General features: G+C 57.5%; 1 protein-coding gene across 1 annotated transcript in view; it reads right to left on the bottom strand.

The window, feature by feature from the left end:
- The window catches only part of CNIH3 (cornichon family AMPA receptor auxiliary protein 3), a 93,428-nt gene extending 70,966 nt beyond the window's left edge, over nucleotides 1-22,462 (bottom strand). The window contains exon 1 of the mRNA XM_045982951.1: nucleotides 21,594-22,462. Within this exon, the coding sequence (XP_045838907.1) occupies nucleotides 21,594-21,674 (81 nt within the window). The 5' untranslated portion in view covers nucleotides 21,675-22,462. The remainder of the gene's footprint in view (nucleotides 1-21,593) is intronic.
- Nucleotides 22,463-24,055: the final 1,593 nt, after the last annotated feature.

The following is a 24,055-nucleotide window of genomic DNA, read 5'->3' as shown; positions in this document are numbered from 1 at the left end:
GGCTCAGATCGGGTATCAGCAAAGCTGCCTTCCTTCTGGGGCTCCGGGGGAGAATCTGTTTGCTCACCACACCACCTTGGCCCTCCTGCCTCCTTTGCCAAAGGCCCTCTGTGGTTACACCAGGCCCTTCCCCATCTCAGTACCCTAATTTAATTCCATCTGCAAAGTCCCTTCTGCTACATAAAGTAAGAGAGTAGAAGGTGCCAGGAACCAGGCCCTGGGCATCGCTGGGGCCGTCATCCTGCCTACCACGCCGGACAGCACAACATTCAAGGGAAGCCCGCCCACTTCTGAGCTGGCTCCTTGGCTGGAGATTCAATAACGAAAGAACAGGGAACAAGGGGCCGTGGTTTAGTCACACTGAGGATAAACCACCACCTCGGGGCCTGCCATTCCCCTCACTAACAGAGTGGCTGAGAAACTCCTGGCTCCTCCCGGCCCGGAAAGGAAGAGCAGGATCCCTCTGCAGATGCTGACCAGGCCTGCCTACCGGTGAGCAGGTGCGCTGCGGGCTAAGAGCTCAGGACGCCCTTGCACGCTGCTCCTCTCTCCTGAGCCGATCGCCGGCCACCTCCCAGGGCTCTGGACACCCCTGGAGCATGGGGGCCGCCAGGGCTAAGCTCTGCATCGAAGCTTAGAGGAGGCAGAGACTCCCGCTTTCAGGTTGACCAGGAGTCCCCTGCTGCAGCTCAGCACTGTTGCGGGAGCCCTCTGCACTAGGGCGTGAGTCATGACAACGTGAATCCTCATTTCCCATCCCCAATCCTTATATCTGCATCTCCTCCAGAAACATCTCAGGGGAGAGGAGAGGGGAAATGCAGATAATCCTGCTGAGATAGCTCAAAGATCCCTTTAACAAGCAAACCTCTCCCTGAACCCGAACACTGCTCTTCACTCCTAAATGGCTCTGAGGACTGAGCACTGCCTATTGCTGAACCTGGTGCCAACAGACATTCAATGAAGGGGCCAATGAAGGGAAAACACTGTCTACCATCTTTCCTTTGGTGAACTCACCCTTTCCTCCTCGTTCCCCCACCACCTCTAGACTGATAACTCCCAGCCAGATGTGTGCACTCCCTCCCCACCTTCCTCCAGACCTCAAGGTCAGCGTGCCCGGAAAAGAGCTCATCCAAAAGCCCCTGTCCAGCTATGTAACCAGCACCACTCAGAGGGGTTCAAAGACCTCAGGGATTTTTAACTCATTTCTTATCCACCTGCCACTGATTGCCACCCACCCCAGCCCCCGCAGGCTTGCTATGTCCATCTGGGAGCACTGGCTGATGCTCTCACTTCTCCTAACATATCCTGCCTCTCCCCACACCGGCTGCTTCCCACCTGCTTTCTCTCTGACCGCCTGCCACCTGGCCACAAATTCTTGGCTCTGGGGGTCTCAGCCCCATCAGCCTTTGTCTTCTTCAGGCCTGGGGTTAGCACATAGTCTCCCAAGTTGTTTTGTTTTGTTTTTAAAAGATGCATTTATTTATTTATTTGACAGACAGAGATCACAAGTAGGCAAAGAAGCAGGCAGAGAGAGAGGAGGAAGCAGGCTCCCTGCTGAGCAGAAAACCCAATGTGGGGCCTGATCCCAGGACCCTAGGATCATGACCTGAGCCGAAGGCAGAGGCTTTAACCCATTGAGCCACCCAGGTGCCCCCCAAGTTGTTTTTTTAATAGATTTTTCTTTAGAGCAATTTTAGGTACACAGCAAAATTGAGTGCAAGACGCACAGATTTTCCACAGACTCCCCGTCCCCACCCAGGCACAGCCTCCCCATTATCAACACCCAACACAGCCAGACATTCGTTCAACTGATGAATGCACGTCAACACACTAGAAGCATCCAAAGTGGGGACACAGGGCTAATGACAGGTGTCCACCATTATGGCATCAGTCAGAGTCCCTTCTTGGCCCTCGAAGTCCCCATGCTCTGCCTGTTCACCCTTCCCTCCCCCGACACAGGCCACTCCTGATCTTTTCCTGTCCCCACAGCTTTGCCTTTCTTGAACGTCACGGGGTGGAGCCTTTCCAGACTGGCCTCTTCCAGTTAGTTTCTTCCCCATCTTTCGTGGCTTGGCAGCTTGTCTCTTTCAAGTTCTCCCAAGTGTCTGAGCCACACCTTCTCCTGGGCGCTCTGAGGCAGTTCACAGCTCTAGTTCCTGTCATGACCTTCAGTCTTGGGTGGGAACTTCCAGCCACCGCGCTGGCCATGCCTGACCCAGTCTCCAGCAGCCATGCTTAGCCCCCTTCTGCTTACCCGAGTCCCTCAGCCTGGGGAGTGCGGCGGGTCAGGCATTCCTATTTCACCTCGGTCCCTACTCAGAGATCCTATTCTGCAGACAGTGCACGCCAGACTCCTGATGAGTTCTCCTGAATGCATTCTTAGCCTGGACAAATCTGTCCGTCCTTCGCCTCCCGTCCATCCATCAAGATGTGCCAGCCTACATGAAGGCCACCTCTCCATAATGCCTCCGGTATGGGACCTCGTGTCCTGGATGTCCCAGCAGTGACCAATAGGTGCTCGATGCATAGACACAAATTTAAACGTGACTGGTTGGCCTGAGGGCTGCCCCGCACGGAGCTGAAAATCTGCCATGCATGGCCAAGGGCAAGGGATGGTCTGACTGGTGAACCAAACACAGCCGGTGCTCTCTTGTGCATCTCCCGTGGCTTCCCACCACTGGGCTGTTCCAGTCTGACCCATCTTTCAGGGAAAGGGAGAGTCCTCCAGTTGGTGGGAGTGAAGGGGCATGAGCTGGGGCATGCCAGCCTTTAGGAGTCCAGCTGGGACAGATGACATGCAGGGTAGCCACAAGAGCTAGGAGCACGGCATCACCTGCCAGAGCAGGCCGCCATCAGGCCTCACTGCCCGCTGTACTTTGGGAATGGGCGAATGGGGAGGACAGAGAGATGGTGTCAGGCAGTGCGGACTTGAGCGTGCCGGGTGGGAGGCCCTGTGTCGCCCGAAGGCTCCTCCCTCTAGTGGCGGCGGGGGGGCACTGCAGCCTGGGAGGAAAGCACAGGTCTGGTGCTGTAACAAGGATCAGGGGTCGGCGCCCGCAGCCAGGAGAAACTTATACAGGGAAGGAGAGCAAAGACAGATGGACAGGGGTTCTTGGGACGCCCTTATCCCTCCTAGAGTCATTGAGTTGGCTTCAAAGCAGCACATGCATCCGGTGGGTGTCAGAGCTCACCAGCCCTTGGACGTTGTGTGCCCTGAACCCCCTCCCAGCTTCTGGAGTCCAGTCCACCACACATGTGCCAAACCATCCAGGAGAGGTGGTCGCCGTGTCCTCCGCACCCTTGGCAGCCCCAGGGAGGCCCGGGCTGGGAGCACACACGGGTCCTGCCTTTGCGGGACTTTCAATCACAGAGGTCCCAGGGTCACCGGGCTCTGCCCCAATCCAAACACCACACCAGAGTCACACGGCCACACCAACACCCACTGCCTGGCTTTGGAGACCCTGGGGTCCCCTCCCCTGACTGGGCTTGCCCCTATGTGCCCCAAGCATCCGGCCACGGCCTGGAGACTGCCGCCCAGACTTCCCCCTTGTTCACCAAACCCGCCCCTCCTGGCCTGGATTCCATGACCCCAGGTCCCAGCTGGGCCACTCCAGTCGAACTGGCCTGCAGGAGTCAGTCAGAGCCAGGCTCTGTGTGTCATCTCACTAGTGTCCTAACGTGGAGGAGCCTCCGCATGGCTGGAGCCCCCATCCAAAAGATTCTGCAGCTAAGATGCTGCGCGGCTGCTGCTGCCGCTGCTGGGAGCACCTGCTCCGACCCCGCGTGTGTCCGCAGCACACCGCCATCCCCTCCAGGGCCGGCCTTGTCTCACTCCTCGGTTCGTGTGTGATGGCTGAGGCACGAGGAAGTGCGTTTGAGGACAAGAGTGTACGAACTACAACCTCAGTGCGCACCCCGCACACACGTGCCCGCCACTGCCAGCAAGGGCACAGACGGCCTGCAGGTGCTGCTTCCTGACTTGTGTGTCCAGCTGCCCGGACAAGTGTCCCTTCAGAGCCCTCTCGGACTTTCCGGCCCAAAGCAGCCCCGTTCACAATGTCCCCCTTCTCCTCCTGCCTAACCCCCCAGAGGGCCAGGCTTTCTGTGCCAAGATGAAGGACCAACCACGTCTCACTTCCCTTCCACTGGAGCTACTCATACACGTGCAGCTCAGAGACCATGAGAAATCAGAGACACTGACCATTCTCCTTAAAACCAAACAGGGGTGCCTGGAGGGCTCAGTTGGCTAAGCGTCCGACTCTCGATTTCAGCTCAGGTCATGATCTCAGGGTCATGGGATCGAGCCCCACATCTGGCTCCGTGCTCAGGGCGAGTCTGTTTGTCCCCCTCCCTCCACTCACTTGCTCTCTCTCTAAATAAATACATCTTTTTAAAAAATAATTAAAATAAATTAAAAATAAAAGACGAATCTGTAGCTACAGATCACAGAGAGCTTGAACCGGTTCCCAGCAGGCGGACCACAGTGAGGGGGGCGCAGCACATGGCCAGGGCTGTGCTGGGGGGCAGGCAACCCGGGGGCAATACTGTCTTGGCCATGCACTCCCTGTGAGGTGCCTCGATTTCTCACCTGAAAAACAGATAACTAAGATCTACAGTAACAGAATGCCAGGGACGCGAGGTCCCTGCCAGTAGAAGGGGCCCCAGATGGGTCACTGCTCCCCCAGCACTAGCAACCTCCATAGTGATGCCCACCCTCCCCACAAGGGCGCCAAAGAGCCACGTAGGTAAAGGATCACTGACACATTACCATGTCCAAACAGCACAACCAGCGCTCCTGCCCAAACCACAGGCCCACGGGCAGCAACCATCAGAACTGGGTGCCAGGTTGCCGGTGACTCGCATGCACCCAGGAGCTGGAGACCCGCTGATCTAGAAGAACCGGAAGGAACACTCAGACACAGGTGACAAACACCTCCTACAGCAAATGCGCGGAGCAACAAGCAGCAGCCTTCCCAGGGCATGCCGTCTCTCACCGACCACACACCACCCACCGACGGACGGACGGACAGCGACCACAGGTGTCCCCATGGGAGGAGCGCAGGTGCTCAGCCTTCCTGACAAATCAGAGAGCACAGCCCGGCTTCACCCCTCCAACAACCTGGTTGCTTTCTGTTAACTAGTCCTTGGAAGGAGTGCAGGAGCCCGGTGGCCTTGGGAATCCACAGAGGTGGGGACAGGCCAGTATCCCATCCTGTGAGAGATGCCAGAATGTGACAGAGAAGACGGCAGGGGTGCTGTGGGCAGCGGCCCGCAGGCTCTGACAGCCAGCCCCTTTTGCTGGGGAAATGCACCGGTGCTCGAAATAGGCCCTGGGATCCAGCGGAGGCCCTGAGAGATCGTGGTCATCACCATCTCCCCCTCTCACATCGTGTGTGCCTGGCTTCCTTTGGGGCCTGAGAACTCAGGGTGCTGGGCCATGCTGGTGGCTGCACAGGGAAACCAAGGCGGGAAGGTGCCCACCAGGCCTGAGTCTCCATGGACGGGACCAGGGACGGAGAAGCAAGGAGGCACTGTCTAGAGTGGCTACAGGCCCGGACACTGTCCCCAGAGCACAGTATTAGTGGGAACCCCAGAGGGGCCAGTGGGGGAAGGGTGCTGAGTGGGTCCTAGGGGCACAGGTAATCGTGTTTGGACACTGTTCCCAGGAGGTGCCTGGTGGGCAAGGGGGGCCTTCCCCTCCCCTCCCCTCCCCTGTAACAGTGCCTGTCCTGCCCCAGGCTGAGCCCCTCGCCAGGGAGTAGGTGCTACAGGTTAGGGTGACAGCCAGGGGTACCCGGGTCACTGGGAGGCTCCGCCCAGGCCCGGGCTATCCCCTCGGCGCCTTGAGGAGCCTAACCCCAGAGACACTGAAGAGAGCGCAGAGGCCTGCGGGAACCGCACCTGCCCGAGCAAGGAGACACCACCGCACCAAGTGAAAGAACCCAGTGTGACCCTGTGACCGAAAGTCAACGGTTTCGCAGGAACCTGCCGCCTCCACCCGTCCTCATGCTGGCCCTCCCCCCTCCACAGTCACACCTGCCACCCCGGAAACGAAAGCAGGGCCCTCCGGCCCGTCCCAACCGCCTTTGCTCCGTCAGGACCGCTCAGCCCTCCCTCGGGCGATGACGCACATGAAGGCCATCTTGGCTGCTGGTGACCCATATCCCCTGGGCGCAGGGCCACTCCCATAACCCCTGGTTCACAACACAGCAGGCAGGGCTGGAAAGCATTTCAGAGTCAGCCGGTCCCCCAGGCCCTCCCACCCTGGGCACAGACACCCCAAGCAGATGGCAGCTCAGGAAGGCGGTGGGGATGCTGAGGGGTAAATACATGATTGCCAAAAGGGGAGACAAAGGGTTTTGAGTCAGAACTACCAGAGCACATAGGGGCCTCCCCCCGACAACGTGGACACCAACACCCTTCGCAAAGGAACTGCACCTATCAAAGTGCCTCTCGCACCTGTTACTCAGTCTGGGAGCCACGAGGCGCTATGGGGGGACCCAGGGCCGAAAGGGGCCTCAGCTGTCTGTGCAGATGGAGAACCAGGGCCCAGACACTGGGCTGAGGCCATGGGTGTCAGCCAGCACACACTCACGTGCACACGACAGGGCCCTGGAGCTCCAGTCGTGCACACACCAGCACACAGTGTGACAGAAAGCATCAGACAGTACACAGCGCTCCCTCTAAGCCCCCCACTCCTACACAGACCCAAAGGGCTTGGGGGTGGGACAAGGGAACACCGCCCAGGAGTCACAGTTCGCCACTCCTACATAGATCTGTAGGGCTTGGGGGGATGGGACAAGGAGACCCCAGAGGTCACAGACCCCCACTCCTACACAGACCAGAGGACTTGGGTGGGGAGCAGGACAAGGGGATCCCATCCAGGAGTGAATCACAAAATCATCAGGTAGTAGGACATCTTCTACTTGAAAGTCCACTTCAAGGGGAGGTCAAGGCAGCGGCCATTCCTGTTGAAACAGAGGTCAGAGACCAGCGCTGATCACCAAGCCTCCTACTCAATCCCCAGCGTCCTTGAGGGGAGGGGAGGAGAGTCTTGAGGTGGGAGGAAAACTCATAGACCGAATAGCCAAGAGAACATATTTCCTCTGCAAGACAGTGAGCCTAGAAGGAGCTGTGAGCAGGGGTCGGGGGTTGGGGAGGTTTGGGGACATGCGTGGGACCAAACCGCAGGACTGAACACAGTAGAGAGGAGAGGGGGGCGAGAGACCTGGAATGGCCGAGAAAGTCCGAGGCCCGGACCCCCCCCAAGACTTTCTGATGAGCAACACTGGGGCGTGGGGAAGGGGAGGCTGGTTGGCAGCTATGGAATCCCCTGGCCTTGCCACCCCACCTCTTCCAGAGCAGGAAACGGAGGCTGGTTACAAGGAAAGGAAGAGAATCCACCTGGCCGTGGGCATGGGCATCCTGGGGGCGGGGCTGGCCCCAGGCCCCCCAGAATCTCCCGATCTCCCCAACAGACACCACGGCCCTATCCCCGGGCAGCTCAGCCTCCCCGGGACAGGCTGTGTGCAGTCTCTCGGGGTTAACGGAGCTCCATTCCCAAACAGGAGACTGGCCTGATGACCTCAGGTCCCTCTTGCTGTCAGGATTCCAGCACTGCCTGATTGTGTGACTCCATCCCAAACACATCAACAAGAAAGACACCAAACCCTCCATCCGCCCTGAATTCAGGAGGAGTGCCATCCGCTGAGTGCACCACGGCCCACAGGCCCCTTAACGGCATGGCTGAGCCCTTGACCCCAAACGCTTTACTGCCTTTGGTTTTGGTTTGTTGTGATTTTTTTTTCTTGAATGAAATACCCCCCCTTGGTGTTTGACATAAGAAAGGGGACCCAGGAGGCACCTGGGTGGTTCAGTGGGTTAAGCCTCTGCCTTTGGCTCAAGTCATGATGTCAGGGTCCTGGGATCGAGCCCCACATTGGGCTCTCTGCTCAGCAGGGAGCCTGCTTCCCCCCTCTCTCTCTGCCTATTGTGATCTCTATCTGTGATTAAACAAATAAAATCTTTAAAGAAGGAAAGAAAGAAAGAAAGAAAGAAAGAGGACCCGGAGGGAGGGAGTCCACGAACTGAGAGCGGCTCCTTGCGGCCAAGGTCTCACAGGGACGTGGCCAGGCACTCCTCTGTCCCTGCGGCCCGTATCCTGCCCTTCTCCCAGCGCTCGGCGGGCCCCGTGGCTGGGGGACTGACTTCTGAAAACAACACGCTCCTCCCAGAGACACGGAAGAATCCTGACACACCTACCTTTATTTGGCTCCTTTATGACGATTCTAGAACGCAGGAGGAGCTAATTTTAACAGAGGAGCCGGCGCACAGCCTCGCTCTGAGCCAGCACCGTCACCTGTCCCCTCGGAAGACAACGGATGCTGCCTCCCGTTTACAGAGCAAAACAGCTCACTCCTCTACAGTGGTGGAAGTGGCCGGCTTTGCTAATTATGCGACAGTGGCTCCGGGCAGGAACGCAGAGGGGTATATTCAGTGGCTGAGACAGGGCTTGGGAGGGGCCTCCCACACTCGGCTCTGCACGAGGCAGGGGACGGAGGCCGGGACAGTCAGATGAAGCCCAACCATGTGCCACAGGGGCACGTCACATGGCCCCCGTGGCACGCTGCAACGAAGAGACGGTGGAGACCCTCCTGAGGGGCAGTGGACAGTCATCACCCGGGTGGTCCAGTCTCGGAGCCACAGCAGAGCTGCCGCGCATCCTGTGACATGAGCTTCCGCAGCTCCCCTGGGCTAATACAGCATAGCATCTGTGGCCCCAGGAAGCTAACCTCTGCTTTAGGGACAAACGCCCCTTCTCTGAGCACAGGGGAGGGGACAGCAACGCTGGGGAGCTCAGGGAGGGAACATCATCCCGTTCTGGTCACCCAGCATCTATGCCCCCTTTCACACCAGTCTGATGTCCCATCTGAGCACTGTCCCATGGGGAGGGAGAATCCAGGTGCCTGGAGAGTCCATGACACTTCTCACTGCTCGGGGCTGCCAAGAGGGACACCACCCAAGCCGAGCCTAGGAGACTCTCTATCCTCAGAAGCAGTGGTTCCAGGACGGGAGGCGGAGGGCCAGCGACCTAAATCCAGGGACTTCTGTGTCAAGTCTTGTTCTGCAGACCTGCCACCCCACGCATTGAATGATCCCTCCACCCACACTCCCCAGAATCCCTTTGCTGATTATGGGGGGGCAAGAACCGGTCTCTAGAACCTCAGCCAATGTGTCCCCTACACGGAAGGCCGTCAGAAAAGAAAGGCCACCGTCGGAGGACAGGGAAAGAACAGGATGCAGACAGCAAGCCACAGGAGAGCTGGATACGACCCCAGAGACCGCTGTTTGGCGCCTTCCTTTTACACACGCACGTCACACACCCGCATGCTCATGCTCACACACGTGCGGGCACACACCTGTGCATGCGCACAAGTGTACATCCATGCACGCCCATGCGCGCTGCCCGGGGTGGGTGCAGGGACCGGGCACCCACAGAGCAGTGTGCGGAGAACGCCGCTCAGCAGCAGTGCTCACTCAGGGGGCGGCCAGCCCCTTCTCAGGGCATGACTTTGGGGTCTCAAACTGCCAGCCAGGGAGGGAAAAGGGTGTCAAGACCAAACACATGTCTCTTCAGCCATTTCCCTGCACTCAGTTCACATGCTTCCTGGTGAGCTCTCCTTTCCCTCCGCATCCTCCAAGAAACAGCATCCTGGGAAAGTCACACTCCAGTAATGATGAAGGGGCTCGAGGTGCTGCGCATCTGGTTCGATCCCAACCCCAGATGAGGATTCTGCATGCTCTGGGAGACCGTCCCCCGCCCCGCCCCCATCACCAGCTCTCCTTGCTCCCGCTCCTTGGCTGTCACAGCGCCCTCCCTCCTCACAGAGCCGCTGGCATCAGCTCTTGGCCACCACGGCTCAGAAGCCCCATCGCCAGCAGGATCTCCACCCAGTGACCTGCCCAGGACAGGCGACAACGGGAACAACCAAAGCTCTGGAAGGGTTTTGGGCAGGCCCAGGGGATTCATGGGGCCTGCACCATTTCCCAGCGACCGCACAGAAAGGAAGCAGGGGACCGTCTGTCTATCCGTTCAGTGTAGAATTGAACGGTTGGCACAAACGTGTCTCTTTGGCCCTGGTCTGCCTACAGCTGCCACAAAGCCTCCCCAGCTGGCCGTGCCTCGATCTCCGCATGCGCATGTCAGGACCGGCCCCTCCACCCACAGCATGCCGGAGGGTCGGAGGGTCGAGGGGTGCGGTGGCACCCTGGAGCCATCTCTTGCCGGCTCAGGGTTCCCCGCACACCTGCCCTCACACCTCTAATTCCCCCTTCCTCATCTCTGCGCTCCAGAGGCTCGAATCACCGGGCTGTCTCCATGCCCGCAACCCCTGCTGTTGCTAATTCCTTTTCTCAATAAGCTCACAGAACACATTTAAATATTTTTTTTATCCAGGAGACAAATGTCTCTATTATATAGGGGACCATCTGGGCTGCTATAGCTAGCTGGCTATGTTGCTATCAACTCTTTTTTTAGGGTTCATGAATCAGTTGCCAATAAGAAAAAAAAAAGGAAGTCAGCTCCAAGATTCTGCTTTCCTCCCCTGCATTTTTCCCCAGCAGGAGAGCTGGATCGGAGCGTCCAAATGGACCCCGGGCAGGCGCGACAACAGAGTTACCTAAGGCTGCTGCTCCGGAAATGTCAGCCTGCAGTTCTCCTCGCCTCGGGGGAGGGATGTGGTGGCAGCTAACTTCCCAGCCTTGGGGCCCTCCAGCTGGGCTAAGTAATATTGTGCAGCCTCCGACAGATCTAGGCTCTCTGCCAAGAAGAAGGAACAAAAGGAGGTCAAAAGCAAGAGAGGAAGAAGGACGGGAAGGAGGGAGAGAGCAGTTAAGGCCTGGGAGCCCCTGACACCTCGGACTCATCACCCACCACACGCCCTGGAGCACCCAGCCCGTGGGAGCAGCTGTGGGGTGGGGGGGTGCAGAACTGGGCTCAATCCCAAAAAGAATATGAATGGAAAGCCAGAGGAATGGAAGGAGGGAGACATATTCAATGGGGATTCCTGGTGCCCTAGCCTGCGGTCCTCCTGCAGTGGGAAGGCTGGACATCAGGTATCATCCAGTCGGAAACGTGTGCTCAGCCTCAAGGACCCGTTACAGCCCAGTCTGGCCAGGCGGCATCAACCCCAGCCCCGACTCGGGCAGCTCCAGGCATTGGCCACCTGCAGGCCAGCTCCGGCTGGGGCTCTGGGCCACAAACCCCCGGGTAGAGAGTCAGGGGACATGTATGTCTCCACTGACCCCACAAAGGCACTCGGCCCAAACTGCAAACGGGCACACAGGCACTCGTCACCCCCACATCCACCCCGAACCATTCCCCCAGGGCGACGGAGAAAAGCAAATCCATCCACCCCGAAGATCTGGCCAGGGAGGTGGGGGCTTGTCCCTGCAATGGAATATTTTTGGTGGTGGTGGTAACTGTGTGTGTGTGAGAGAGACAGAGACACAGACAGACAGAGAGGGCAATTACATTTTTATAAATCTGGGTTGGTGTATTTTTTTTTAATATTTTATTTATTTGACAGAGAGAAATCACAACTAGGCAGAGAGGCAGGCAGAGAGAGAGGAGGAAGCAGGCTCCCTGTGGAGCAGAGAGCCCGATGTGGGGCTCGATCCCAGGACCCTGGGATCATGACCTGAGCCGAAGGCAGAGGCTTTAACCCACTGAGCCACCCAGGTGCCCCTGGTGTATTTTTTTTAACCACATTTGTGACTCAAGGTAGCTCAAGAGAGCTAGAAAATGAAGCCATTCTGTGAATCGCTCATGAGCTGACAGCCCCCTCCCCCCGCGCGGGCCCCTCCTGGCCCCGGTGAGCCCCCCAGGCCTCCCCCTCCACCCTTGGCAGCCACCAAGGCCAAGCGAGCCTCCGTGGCCCCCATCCTTGAGAGAACAGAAATGCAAGTTGAGTTTTATTGAATAACAAAATTTTCACCAGATCCCTGGATCCTCACTAGGGTGTGTGTCCCCATTCTCAGGCAAATACTGTTGTGTCTTCCTGAGGAAGCCTCCAGGGGCCCTCTCCCCAGCAAAGCCAAGAGCCACTTACAACTTCTGATGACGAAGATGGCTGAGACCTGAAAAGATAGTCTTTCACCAACTCGCCTAGAAGACTTGAGAGCTCCAGAGTAACGTAAAAAAACGGAGCGGGCATTTCAGCCCATGAGTTCACCAGGGCGGTCGTAGCTGTACGGGGCGGTCGTAGCTGTCATCGGTCCCAGAGGAAGTCAGAGAGAGGCCACCGGCAGGGGCCAGAGGTCAAGACAGGGCCCAGAGCCCACGCAGCCAAGGCTGAGGACTGAGAGAGGTCTGCCTATGCAAGTAGGGGAACCACAGAAAGTAAAGAGAATCCCCACGGGACACCATGTCTTCGCTTCTGGGTATGCACGAAGAAGCAGGGAAAATGGGGCATCAGAGACCCCCGGCCACCTGCTCACAAAAAGAACGCAGGTGGACCCAGCGGAGGAAGGGATGAGCAAATCGGAAGACAGACAACGGGATGCTCTCTGACTGCAAGAAGGAAAAAGACGGCACCTGCCCCCACGTGGAGGAGTCTCCAGGGCACCATGCTCATGAGCCAGGCAGCCAGATGGACGGACAGGACTCACTTGTACAAGGCACCGAGAGCAACCACGTTCAGAGATGACAGGCAGGATGATGGCGTGACGGGGGCACCAGGGCTGAGAGAGACTCAGGTGGGGGTCAGTGTTTCATGGGGACAGGGTGAGAGGATGAGAAAGTTCTAGAAGCAGACAGTAGGGATGGCGGCGGAATGACGTGAACACACTTAATGCTGCTGAGATGTACACTTAAACATGGTATATTTTACTACAATAAAAAAAAAAAATTGAAGTTAAAACATGAGAGGAGCAGGGCAGTGCCTAAAGGAGAAACCAGGCCAGGTAAGGTCCGTCTCCCGGTTGGGCAGCCAGGCCGACGTGGAGAAAGGCCAGCCATGGGCCAGAACCACAAAAACCTGGGGAGCTTGACCAGGCAGGCTGAGTCTGGGCCAAATAGTTCCATGAGGGCCGGGGACAGGTCCACCTCGCCCGGCTCTGCACCCCCGACTGGGGCCCGTGCCAGTTCTGGGAAGACGGAGGCTCACAGATCCTGGAGAGAGACAACCGCACGCCTCACTTGCAAGCATGGCCTGGGGGTCAGGCGGTGATGGGAGGCCTCGTTCTCAGAGGCCCATCCGAGGGGGCGCCAGGGCCCGCAGTGCCGAGCCAGCCCCCCGACAGCTGTGCATGCCGGCCAGCTGCTAGTGGTCCTTGGACTATGCGGCGTCGGCCTGGCTTGGAGCAGGTGGAGTCAGGCCAGCGCTTGCTGCACCCACACCCTTCCTGGGGGCCGGCCACCACCGTCCCCAAAGCCACAGGCAACCTCTTCTTCCAGGGTCTTCTAGACTCACCACCCAAACAAGGAGACAAAGAGGTGACTGTCAGACCCACCAAGCACAGCGGTGCTCCGCACCTGTTCACCACGTCCTCCTAGGTTCCACGGGTGTGTGATGGGGACGGCAGAGCCTGCCCTCCGTCCGCATCGACCTCACTGACAGCGGAGCCAGCAGCCCCAGTGGTGCGCCAGCCCTGGGTCACGCAGGTGCAGGGGCTGATGAGCCCCACGAGCTTTCCTGGGCGTCATGCTGGGCCAAAGCGAGTGGCTTGACTGCGGCGAGACGGGCCCCACATGGTGGAATAACACACGGAAATTAGGTCTGCGAGGGAGGAGGGGGAAACGCACATAGGTGGGCGCCATAAGACCTACCCTACCTGTGGGGTGGGGCGTGAGATGGACGCTGAGCGCGGAGCCATGTGGCACCTTCCTGTGAGCCCACCGTGCCTTTGGCCAGGAGTCCCCCACCCAGACCGGAAAGTCCTAACGCCCAGGACCCCAAGCCCCCCAGAAATGTCGGCAACTTCATTAACGTCTACCAGCTTCATCTTGATTTCTGTATCTTTTGTAGTGGTTTTTGTTCAGGCTTTATTTTATTCAGCATGCAAGAACGACTTGCGCTTGCCACTTCTATGTCAAATTAAAAATACTTGCCAGCCTCATTGTTAGGTTCCAGATTGGTATTCAGAGACCAATTCAGGATTTAATTGTGCACTTGGAGCTTTCAGTAACCTTTATGGGAATTAATCTGATTCCAAAAGCTGCTAAAAGATGTTCTGGCAAGTCTCGGTTCCCCATGTTAGGATGCAGGGGTCCTGGCTACAAGCGATCCCAGATACTAACCACTTCCCGCCCCGCAGAACTGGGGGCACAGGTCCTATGCACGGCCTCAGGGCTGGAGCAGGATACACTCGGCCTCTTCTCTAAACGGACACAGCCCCTGTCCCTTTCTGACAACCTTCCTCCACCAGAAGACCAGTACCTCACCAGGAATCCAAACGGCAGAGACTTCAGGCTGGAACCTCAGATCGGCCTTATCTAAGCTGCAAGGGGACTATCTGCGCCCGGGGAATCACGGGAGGGGAGGATGGCACATCTCACCATCATCGCTGATCAAAAATGGGTGTCCCCAGACGCTGTGGGGCTGCTGTCCCCATGCATAAATCAGCCCAGCTGACATCGTCCTGTCAGACTGACAGCCCATTCCAATGGCTCCCTCCCTCTTCACCTCTCCTGTTCAGAACCCTAGCCCAGAGCGGCCCTCCAGACTTGAGTGCCCCATCGAGTGTCTCCCCCACCCCGGGGATGCCGGGCTGAGCTTAGATGTGCTCCTACCATACCACCCAGCCAGGCTCCATGAGTGCACTTTTAACAAGCATCCGGATGACTGCTGCTACCAGGTAAATCGGGGAAACCATTCACTGAGGAAGAGTCTGTGGGCCTTGGCTGGTGCAGGCAATCACCCAGATCCTGGATTTGTGTCTTCTACCCTCCCTGGGCTCTGACCATGGGGACACTTCTGGGGGGGGGGGGCACCTCAGGCTGCAAGTGAGGGTGGTCGTTCCTGCCCCAGAAGGACTAACAATCTGAAGCAATCCCTGGAGACGAGTGCAACAGAGGGGCTCAGACCAGGGCACCAGCATGGCGGGGTCAGTGACCAAGACAGCCAGGCAGCGCCAAGGACAGAGACTGGGACCGGGCAGAGCCGCTGAGTTCTGCTGAGCTGCAGGACAGCCCGTGCTAGGAGCTACAAAAAGCTGAGAATGTCAGGAACACTGAAGCAAAGTAGTCAAAGCGTGACCTAGGCCCCGGACCCTGCAGGCCCTAGCAGCCAGAAAAAGTGTTTAGTATGAGGATGACATGAACAGCTCCTTCTAGGAGCTCGGAAGTTCGCCCCTAGAAGCTGGGGCAGGGAAGTCATTCCGGTGAGATTTAACCAAAGGTGCCGCTCCAGAAGGGGCATGCCTCCTGAGAAAGGGCAGGAGAGGGCCTGGGCCAGGTGTATGTGGGGCGGCCAGAGGCGAGCAGATAGGAGCAAACACTAACGGGGTAAAGATGGGCACTGCAGGCAGGTCACCGTGATGGACGAGGGCACGACCCAGCTGTGGGGCAGGCAGTCTCATACACGATCTACGGGGTCAAGGGCACCGGCACTTTGGGATAGGGGGCAAGGGAGGAAGAGCCACAAGGAGGATGTGGGCCAGCACCTCGAGGCCACAGGCACACTACGGAGGAGTCCTGAATGGCACTGGGAGACTGGCCATCAGAGCTTTTGCCAAGAGCAGAGCCAAGAAGAGGTGGGGCGCAAGGCGGAGCCAACGGGAAAACACATTGCCTTAAATAAGATGGTTAAGACACTCAAGTGGCAAAACGCTAACATTTGCTGATTCTGGATGGCGGGAGCAGAAGGCTTTTCAGTCTCGGTGCTTTTCTGAACATTTGCTACAAGAATAAGGAGGGAACGGGGAGGCAAAACCAGTCTGTGAAGGAAGAGGCCAGCAGCATCGGGAGGGCCCAGCACAAAGCAACTGGCCCATGAGCTCAGGAGCTCAGGGACACCACGGATGGACCAGCGGAGGGCAGTGGCTGAGGGCACAGGAGCTGGAGGCCATGACGGGTGATGTCCCCGGGGAGCCCACAGGGGAGGGGCTGGCCTCCCGATGGGAGAGACGCTTCTGAGTCCAAGAGGGAAGGAGACCGGTGCTGGCAGACTCAGCAGCTCAGGGACAGGCCAGGTGCCCAGGTGTCCCTGCCAGTAACCCCACCTTCTCTGTCAACTGGGACTGAAGTCTGGGAGAGGGTGTGGGGCTTTGGGGGCTCTGGGAAAATGCCAAGGATCTGGAACAGCATCACAAGAGCTGAAAGAACCGGCGAGGAGCCTGCTGGACGTCCGGGACTGAGCCACGCATCACCCGCTCCAGCAGCCCTGGGCACAGGCAGACAGCAGACAGGGGCCGAGTGGTTTCCTAGGGGACCGTGGGCACAAGGGGCCAAGAGCCATGGTGAGAGCTGGCTGGAGGTCGGTGAGGTCAGAGGGCACAGGGTGGTACACAGGAAACAGTCCTGGTCACATGGGGCCTCGACCAAACAACAGAGTATGGAAGGCCCTGCCCCCTCCCCTGGAAAGGTGGGAGACACAGAGGAGGCCCATGACTGTGACAGATGCCAGGGCCTGGCAGGACCCTGAGGGAGTGGCCGACAGAGGCAGAATGACAGGCCAGGGAGAGCTGGCAAGGGCTCTAACCACCCAGCACATTGCTAGGGGAGCGGGGTGCCAGGGGAACTGGTTTGCTGACATACTGGAAGGGGAAGTAGCAGAAGGCCATAGGGGAGACCCCCGTGCAGAGCCACGGGCAGGGGTACAGGTGCTGGAGAGGAGTGAAGCCAGGTCACCAGGCCTCATGATTCAGGAGGGGACTCTGCCCAGCTGGCTTCAGGCGCTACCTGGCAAAGGCTTCCCAACAGTCTCTGCTTTTACTGTCTGTTTGGGAACGCTGACCTCAAAGTCAAATGTCACAGTCCCCCCAACATCCCACCCAACCAGGCCCCGAACTTCACCAAGCAGTGGGGATAGGGGCCGGTGCCTCCCTGAATTCTGCACCCTCCTTCCTCTCTCCAGCCTGAGTGGGGGCAGGGGACAAACCCGAAGCTGGAGGCCGTCCCCTGTGGGGTAGTTGCAGAAGACCCCAGCCAACAGCCAGGAGTCACGAGGCAGCACCGACGTCACCCCTTACTGAAGGAGCCCTCTCCGGGAACAGCCAGCACTCGTCCCCGGGCTATGCCCCACAACAGAACCGCTAGCTTCAAGATGGGCCCTCACACCCCTGCTCGTGGCCAGTCTTCTTCTGTTGTAAAAGCAACAGGTTCCAGGGTTCCAAAAGGCCAGGCTACTGCAGAAAAATGCATGTGCTCAAACCACCCAGGGAACAGTCCCAGAGAAGTAGCCAGAAGCCAATTCAGAAATGAGTCACCATGTCAGCCAGAAGAGAACAAGAAATCATCCCTGGGGTATTTGCTGAGCCCCTTGCACAATCCCAGCAGCGCCCTTCAGCTCTGGAGAATGAGGGGGACCGAGATGCCAGAGGGCACGGGACGTCCCAGGCAGAAGGGAGTATCGTTGACCTCTCAGCTACGCCTGCTGAGCAGACCAAAGTGGAGTCCTCCAAAGCCAGGTTAGTCCAACCCCAGGCAGTCCACCACGTCACGTCAACTACGTCCTTTCTCCAGATGGAAAAGAGGAGAGACTGAGAGGGGCACCAGGTCCCCGGGGCGGAATCTGTGGCGGGCTGGGACTGGCCGCGGGGCTCCACCAGGATGCCGTCCTGCCCAGCAAAACTGCGTCTCATCAATATGTGCGTTTTCATCTGCCGGGGTCCCTACAGGCCCTCCCACAGCAAATGCTGCCAGGCGTCCAAAGAAATATTACCAGGAATTCATTTTATTTGTATCTTGTCAAAATTCAGAGGCCTGACAAGTGACTCTGTGTATTTAAATAAAAAATGAAAAAAAAAAAAAAAAACTTTGAAAGCTAAAAACCTGAAATGGGTCTTTGATCCAAGAATGGTTTCATCTATATTTATATAAATGTGACCGTCTGCAAAAGGCCCAGCCAAGGCAGAGCTGAGTGTGCTCTTGTCAGTAAACACTGTTCATTTTATATCGTCTGGAAAGAGAAATCACTTCACATCTGAAACCCTTCAGAACACCTTGCTTCCTCCTAAACATCCATATGCAATTTTTTAAGATACATGGATATGTAATGTTTGGAAGAAGAAACCCCCAAATCTTTTCTGGAGAATATGATTAATGGTGACTTTGTTCCATATATGTATGTTCAAATTTTTCATCAAGGAACCTGTATCATTTTATAAGCAGAAATACCAGTTTTTTGAAGACTGAAATAGGATCTCCTCTTTTTTAAAAGGATATATAATGTGTCAGTCGTTTCTGTCGTTATAACTCCAATCAGAAATTCTGGACCCAAATATTTCATTTATACAGAAAGGTAATCCACTGTATAAAAACATTATCTACTATTATCAAAGTTAAACAAGCCAAAGATAGTGACTTGAGTTAGAAAGACGACATGGGGGGCGCCTGGGTGGCTCAGTGGGTTAAAGTCTCTGCCTTTGGCTCAGGTCATGATCCCAGGGTCCTGGGATCGAGCCCCACATCGGGCTCTCTGCTTGGCGGGGAGCCTGCTTCCACCTCTCTCTCTCTCTGCCTGCCTCTCTCCCTACTTGTGATCTCTGTCTGTCAAACAAATAAATAAATAAATAAATAAATAAATAAATAAATAAAAAGACGACATGGGCACACCAGGCTCAGACGCGACTCAAATCCCAGCTCCAGCACACACCAGCTGTGCAACCTCTGACAAGTTTCATACCCTCTCTGATCCACAGTTCCCTGGATCTATACAATGCCAGCTGTGAGGAATACAGGACTGTCAGGGGCAGAAGCCATGTGTCTGAAGGCATGCAAAGCCACACACACACACCCAAAATAAAATCACACCCTCACTTTTATTCTGAATGTTCCAAATGTGGCAAATAATGGTTGATAAAAAAAAATTAATCAGCCATTCAAATTCCTTTCATTTGAAAATAGATGCAAATAAATTTTCAAAGAAAACACGAGACTTGAAAGCAATGTGGATATGGCCACATCTCCCTTTCCCCTGGGCCTCCAGGGGAAATAAACACGTAGAGGGACATGTGACAGGTCCTCACTGAGTGCCTAGAACTGGTTGGTGGGACTCCATCCTTAAGTGGTAGCTACTATCATTTCCTCTAGGAGGGCATGTATCATTAAGTAAGAAAAAGGTGCAGTCTTCCTGTCTTACAACCAACACATGGCAACTGGCAGACTTTTTAACTGTACTATATTGCTAAGTGCCCCTTGTATTCTCTGGGGATGTTAGCATAAGCTAAGCAATCGATATGGCTTATCAGATCAAAAAAATATGTAAGGAAGATAAGAAGCCAGCAAAGCAAACGCACAGCCTAAACTTTCATGGAAGTAATTACCACCCTATAGGCAACACCCACACACACCACATGTGCATCCATTTCCCCTTTCAATGCTTGGGAGCCAAGTCAATGTGGGGAGGCTCCGGGCTGTTCGATTCCGAGGCAGCGGGAAGGAAAATACACAGGAAAGAACAGAAGCTGGAGACTTGGCCATGCTCTTCATAATCGGAATTCAAAGAGCACGGGTTCTTTTTATTATCAGAAACTGGAATCTTGACACGACACTCCCACTGGGAAGCTGGTCAGGACCCGCCAGCATTCGACTACTCCCCGGACAAGGGGGTGCGCGCCTGGACCTGAACGGAGGCTGACGGGAATCACCCCACCGGCCAGCTTCGATTCACAGGTCAACCTGCTGCACACACCATCCACTTAATTAATCTGCTCTTGAATTATTTATTATCTTCCCCTGAGGGAGAGGAAATTCTTCTTGCTGGTTACCTGCTCGGCTCCTGGGGCTGACAGTTTGATGGAGCGCTCGGCTACCCGCCACCCTCTGGCCAGGACAAGAACGTAAAGAAACAGCAGCTGAAGTATTGCCGAAAAGGGGAGTTGTTAGCCTTCTGGAATCTGAATAAATCCCCAGATCCGGGGAAACACAGAAAGCTCCTTTGAAACACACGGGCAGGTACGTGCGGCACTGTTTGGGTGTGATCTGTTCTGCACCCCTATTTACTCTAAATTAGGTAGAGTTTCATTCTCCCTTAACAACGTCAACAACCCCTAGGCTCCTTTCTGCAGAGAGAATTAGACCCAGAATCCCGGGACAGAGGAGAGATCACAAAATTCCATCACTTTCACTGCCCAATTTTTTGATCAGTCCCGAAATTCCTGCATCTGAATTTCTTCTCCAACGCTCCCCGACCTTCCTAAACCAACTGACTCACAGACTTGCACAATCTAGACGCAAGAGGAAGCCTGGGGACCACCTAGGTCAACTCTCGCTTTGGGGATGTAGAAGGAAGTGTTAACCTGTTCCTTCTCCTTACTCCTGGGAAGCCCTGTAACAGGACCTGCTCTAGCTTAGTTCGCTCTTGAGATAAATCCTTTCCCTCCAGAAATCGCCCCTAGGAAACACCAGCATCCCACCCAGCCTGCAGCTCTTCCCGTGGGGCAACTGCCCCTGCACACGAGCTCTGGAAGGCTGGTCCGAGACAGAGACCAGCCTTCAGGAACCCCTCCCGGGGTCCCTGCCCGCCCCCAGACTCGGTGAGGTTGCAGTCGGCGGGCTCAGTTCCAGACCTCCGCTGTTCTTTTACCCACCAGCTCCCGGCTGGCGAGGGCAAGGGGCCCTCAGAGAAGGGACCCCTGGGAGCGCTGGGCTTGCCAAGTGTGGCACCGATCTGTACGGCGGCCTCCTCCTCCCCTTATGCAGAAGTGCTGCACGTCCTAGACCCCGACTGCACCTGCAGAACCGGGGCCCACCTCCACTGATCCCAGCCCGGCGCAGCCCGGGAAGGACGGCGGGACGCCGGAGCGAGGAGTCTGCCACCTGCGGGGGGCCTTGCAGCGACTTGGTGGCTGGGCCCCGGGACAGCGGAGAAGGGGGAAACTCGTGGCCCGCCGGGGCCTCTCCCCCACGGGACAGGCGATCCCCGCCGCTGGTCCCTTCTCCTCCAGGCCCCGCTCGCTGCGCGCCCTCTCCAACGGCGCTCCCGTGGTGTCTCCGTTTTGTCTCCAAACGTGTCTAAACGCAACCCACCGCAGACGCTGACATTTTCAATGTTTAGTTGTTACAGTTACTTGACTAATTGCCGGGACGGCAGCGGCGCCGCTCCTTCGCTCCCCGCGGGTAGGGAGGAGCAGGGTAGGCGGGGGTGCCGCGGCGCGCCGCGGGCCCAGCACTGGGGCCTCGCCCGGGAACCAGTTCTCCCTCCGCCCCGCGCCAGCAGCCGGGCACCAAGGGCGCGCGCGCCGCGGACTCGGGATGCCCCTAACTGTCCCCCTGACCCGGTACGGGGTTGGCCGAGGGTCCAGCCCGTAGGTGCGCGGCGGCTGGCGCCGTCCGACGCTCACCGCACGGTCAGGTGTACTTCAGAGAAAGCGGGGAAGGAAGGGGGGAACGGGGCTAAAAAACAAAAGAGAAGCCGCTGCCGGTTACTCACGTGCCAGATGGCGAAGAAGATGAGCGCGGCGCACAGCACCAGGGACAGCATGTAGCAGAAAGCAGCGAAAGTGAAGGCCATGGCCAGCGGCGGGGCCGAGCGCACCCCAGTCCCGCCGCACACCAAGAAAGTCCTCGGAGGCCAGCGCCCCTCGAGGACCGCCCTCCTTCCTAGAGGGGCAGGCTAGGTCCACACCCTTGCGTCGAGGCCGGAGGCTGGGAGGAGGCAGGCCAGCAGGGGAGCCTCGAGGGTCAGGGGCGGCGGTCAGCGCCGGGATCCCGAAGCTGCGGCGGCGGGGACGCCAGCCTGCCCGCCCGCGGACTCACGGCCGGGTGCTCCGGCGTCGCTGGCGGGAACAGTCCCCAAATAGAGGAAACCAGTCAGTTGAGAACTCGTGCAGACCAGTGCAGCCAGAGATCCTCCGAGGCAAACCCGGCGAGGGCCGCGCGACCTGCTCCTGCGCCCGAAGAGCCGCGGCTTCCCGCGCCCGAGTCCGAGGAGAGGCGGGAGCGCCGCCCGGGACCCTCCCGCGCCGCCCCGCGAGCTCCTCCCAGATCCCAGAGCCGCCGGCGCTCCCTCCCGCAAGCACAGGTCTTGCGGGGGTCGCAGGCGCTGAGGCCCCGCGCGGCGACCCGACCTTCCTGGCAACCAGGCTGGACCGGGCGCGCAGGGCTCCGGGCCCCGCGGGCCTGCCTGCTCCCCGGCGGCCGCAGCGGCCGGTTTTAGGCCGGGAGCCGCACCCGCCTCGGAGCTCGCTCCAGCTGCTGCTACCACCGCCGCCGCCGCCTCTGCCTCGGCCCCGGGCTCTGGCTCCTGCGAGCGCGCCCCCACTCCCCCGCCCGCGGATCTTCGGCGGGGGCGCCCGCGCTGTGCGCGCCCGCCTCTCCAGGACACCTGCGGCAGGCGGCGCGGGCGGGGACTCGGAACACGTGCGTCTGAGGAGGTGGGAGCTGCGGGTGGGGACCGTGCGTACTCGCGCCCCGCCGCGGCCGCCGCCGCCGGTGCTCGCAGAGTCGCCCGAGTGGGCCGGCCCTGTGCGGCTGGGGACGCGGGACGAGCGCGCCCTTGGGCCCCAGCACTGCTCCTGTAGTGCCCTTCACGTGGGGCCGCGTTGGCCGCGCTGCCCCAGCCCCTGCGAAGTGCCCCAGGGGCGGCTTTCTCTAGGAGCGCCTCCTCACCCCGCTATCTGACTTGGGGTTGGCGGACCCAGACCCTGTCTGTGCTGAAAGGCAGCCACGTTGACTATTACTGGTTTAGGTCCAGTGGAACTGTCCAGAGCATATGCTTTTGGAGTCGGACCCCTTTGTGAAAGTTTCTTAACCGTTTTTTTTTTTTTTAAGATCTTTTATTTCTTTATTTGACAGAGAGAGAGATCACAAGTAGGCATAGAGGCTGGCAGAGAGAGAGGGGGAAGCAGGCTCCCTGCTGAGCAGAGAGCCCGACGCGGGGCTCCATCCCAGGACCCTGAGATCATGACCTGAGCCGAAGGCAGACGCCTTAACCCACTGAGCCACCGAGGCGCCCCTTTTAACCTCTTTAAACCTCGGTTTTCTTATCTGAAAAAAAGTGGCTACGCCTACTCCAATCTATGTCAAGGCGTTAAATGGAAACGTAAGGAAAGAACCTGGGGGGGTGGGGGGGGCTGGGCCTGGCTACACCTTCCATATGCGGTAGGGTTATAGTCTGCACACTTTGCCCCAGTGGCCCAGCATCTTGGAAACGCGCCATGCTTCCTTTGTAAGCGATTTCCAGTCATTTCAGACCATCTTGGGAGCCTGAAAGCACATGGTGAGAGTGGGTCTCAGAGCACCTGCTGTCTTGCAGAGTGCATGCTAAATAATTGGTTGTTGATCAGTTCTGAGCCGGGTGTGTTAACCGCCATGCACAGTTATGACTCCAGTGGCTCTGGGGATGGACGGAAGGACTTAGAGAGCTAGTCCTAGACTGGCCAGGACAGAACGAGGATGAGACCTGCACGCTCCTGCCCCAGGGGGGCTTTCCTCCATACCTCCGTGTTCTTGCAGCTGTGTGGGCACACCTCCAACTCGGAAACTGGACACCTTTCAGTGGGAAGTACAGAAAACAGACCCTCCCAGTGGCTGTTGACAGAGGGTCCACCCATCAGCATTCAACTGCCTCTGGGTGAGGGCTGGCTATGCAGGACTGGGGAGGCCAAGTACAAAATGGAAATGTAGAGTTCCCTGTTCAAAATTCTTAAGAATCTCAAGATAGAAGCAGCAGAGCATTCATCCAAGTATGAGGCCCTTCTGGCCACAGGACCTTGGGCAACTGAGGATATTTTGCACCTGTGAATCCAGCCCCACTCTGGGTTACACTCTATCACTTTTACTTGTATGTCTTCTAGTATAAATTCTCATTCAGGAAAATTTGGAAAATACGGAAAAGAAAAAGGATAAAGGGGCGCCTGGGTGGCTCAGTGGATTAAGCCGCTGCCTTCGGCT

The sequence above is a fragment of the Meles meles genome, chromosome 17 (genome assembly GCF_922984935.1).
Source record: "Meles meles chromosome 17, mMelMel3.1 paternal haplotype, whole genome shotgun sequence".
In the NCBI taxonomy this organism is placed as follows: Eukaryota; Metazoa; Chordata; class Mammalia; order Carnivora; family Mustelidae; genus Meles; species Meles meles.
This window is presented reverse-complemented; position numbering and strand designations above follow the sequence as displayed.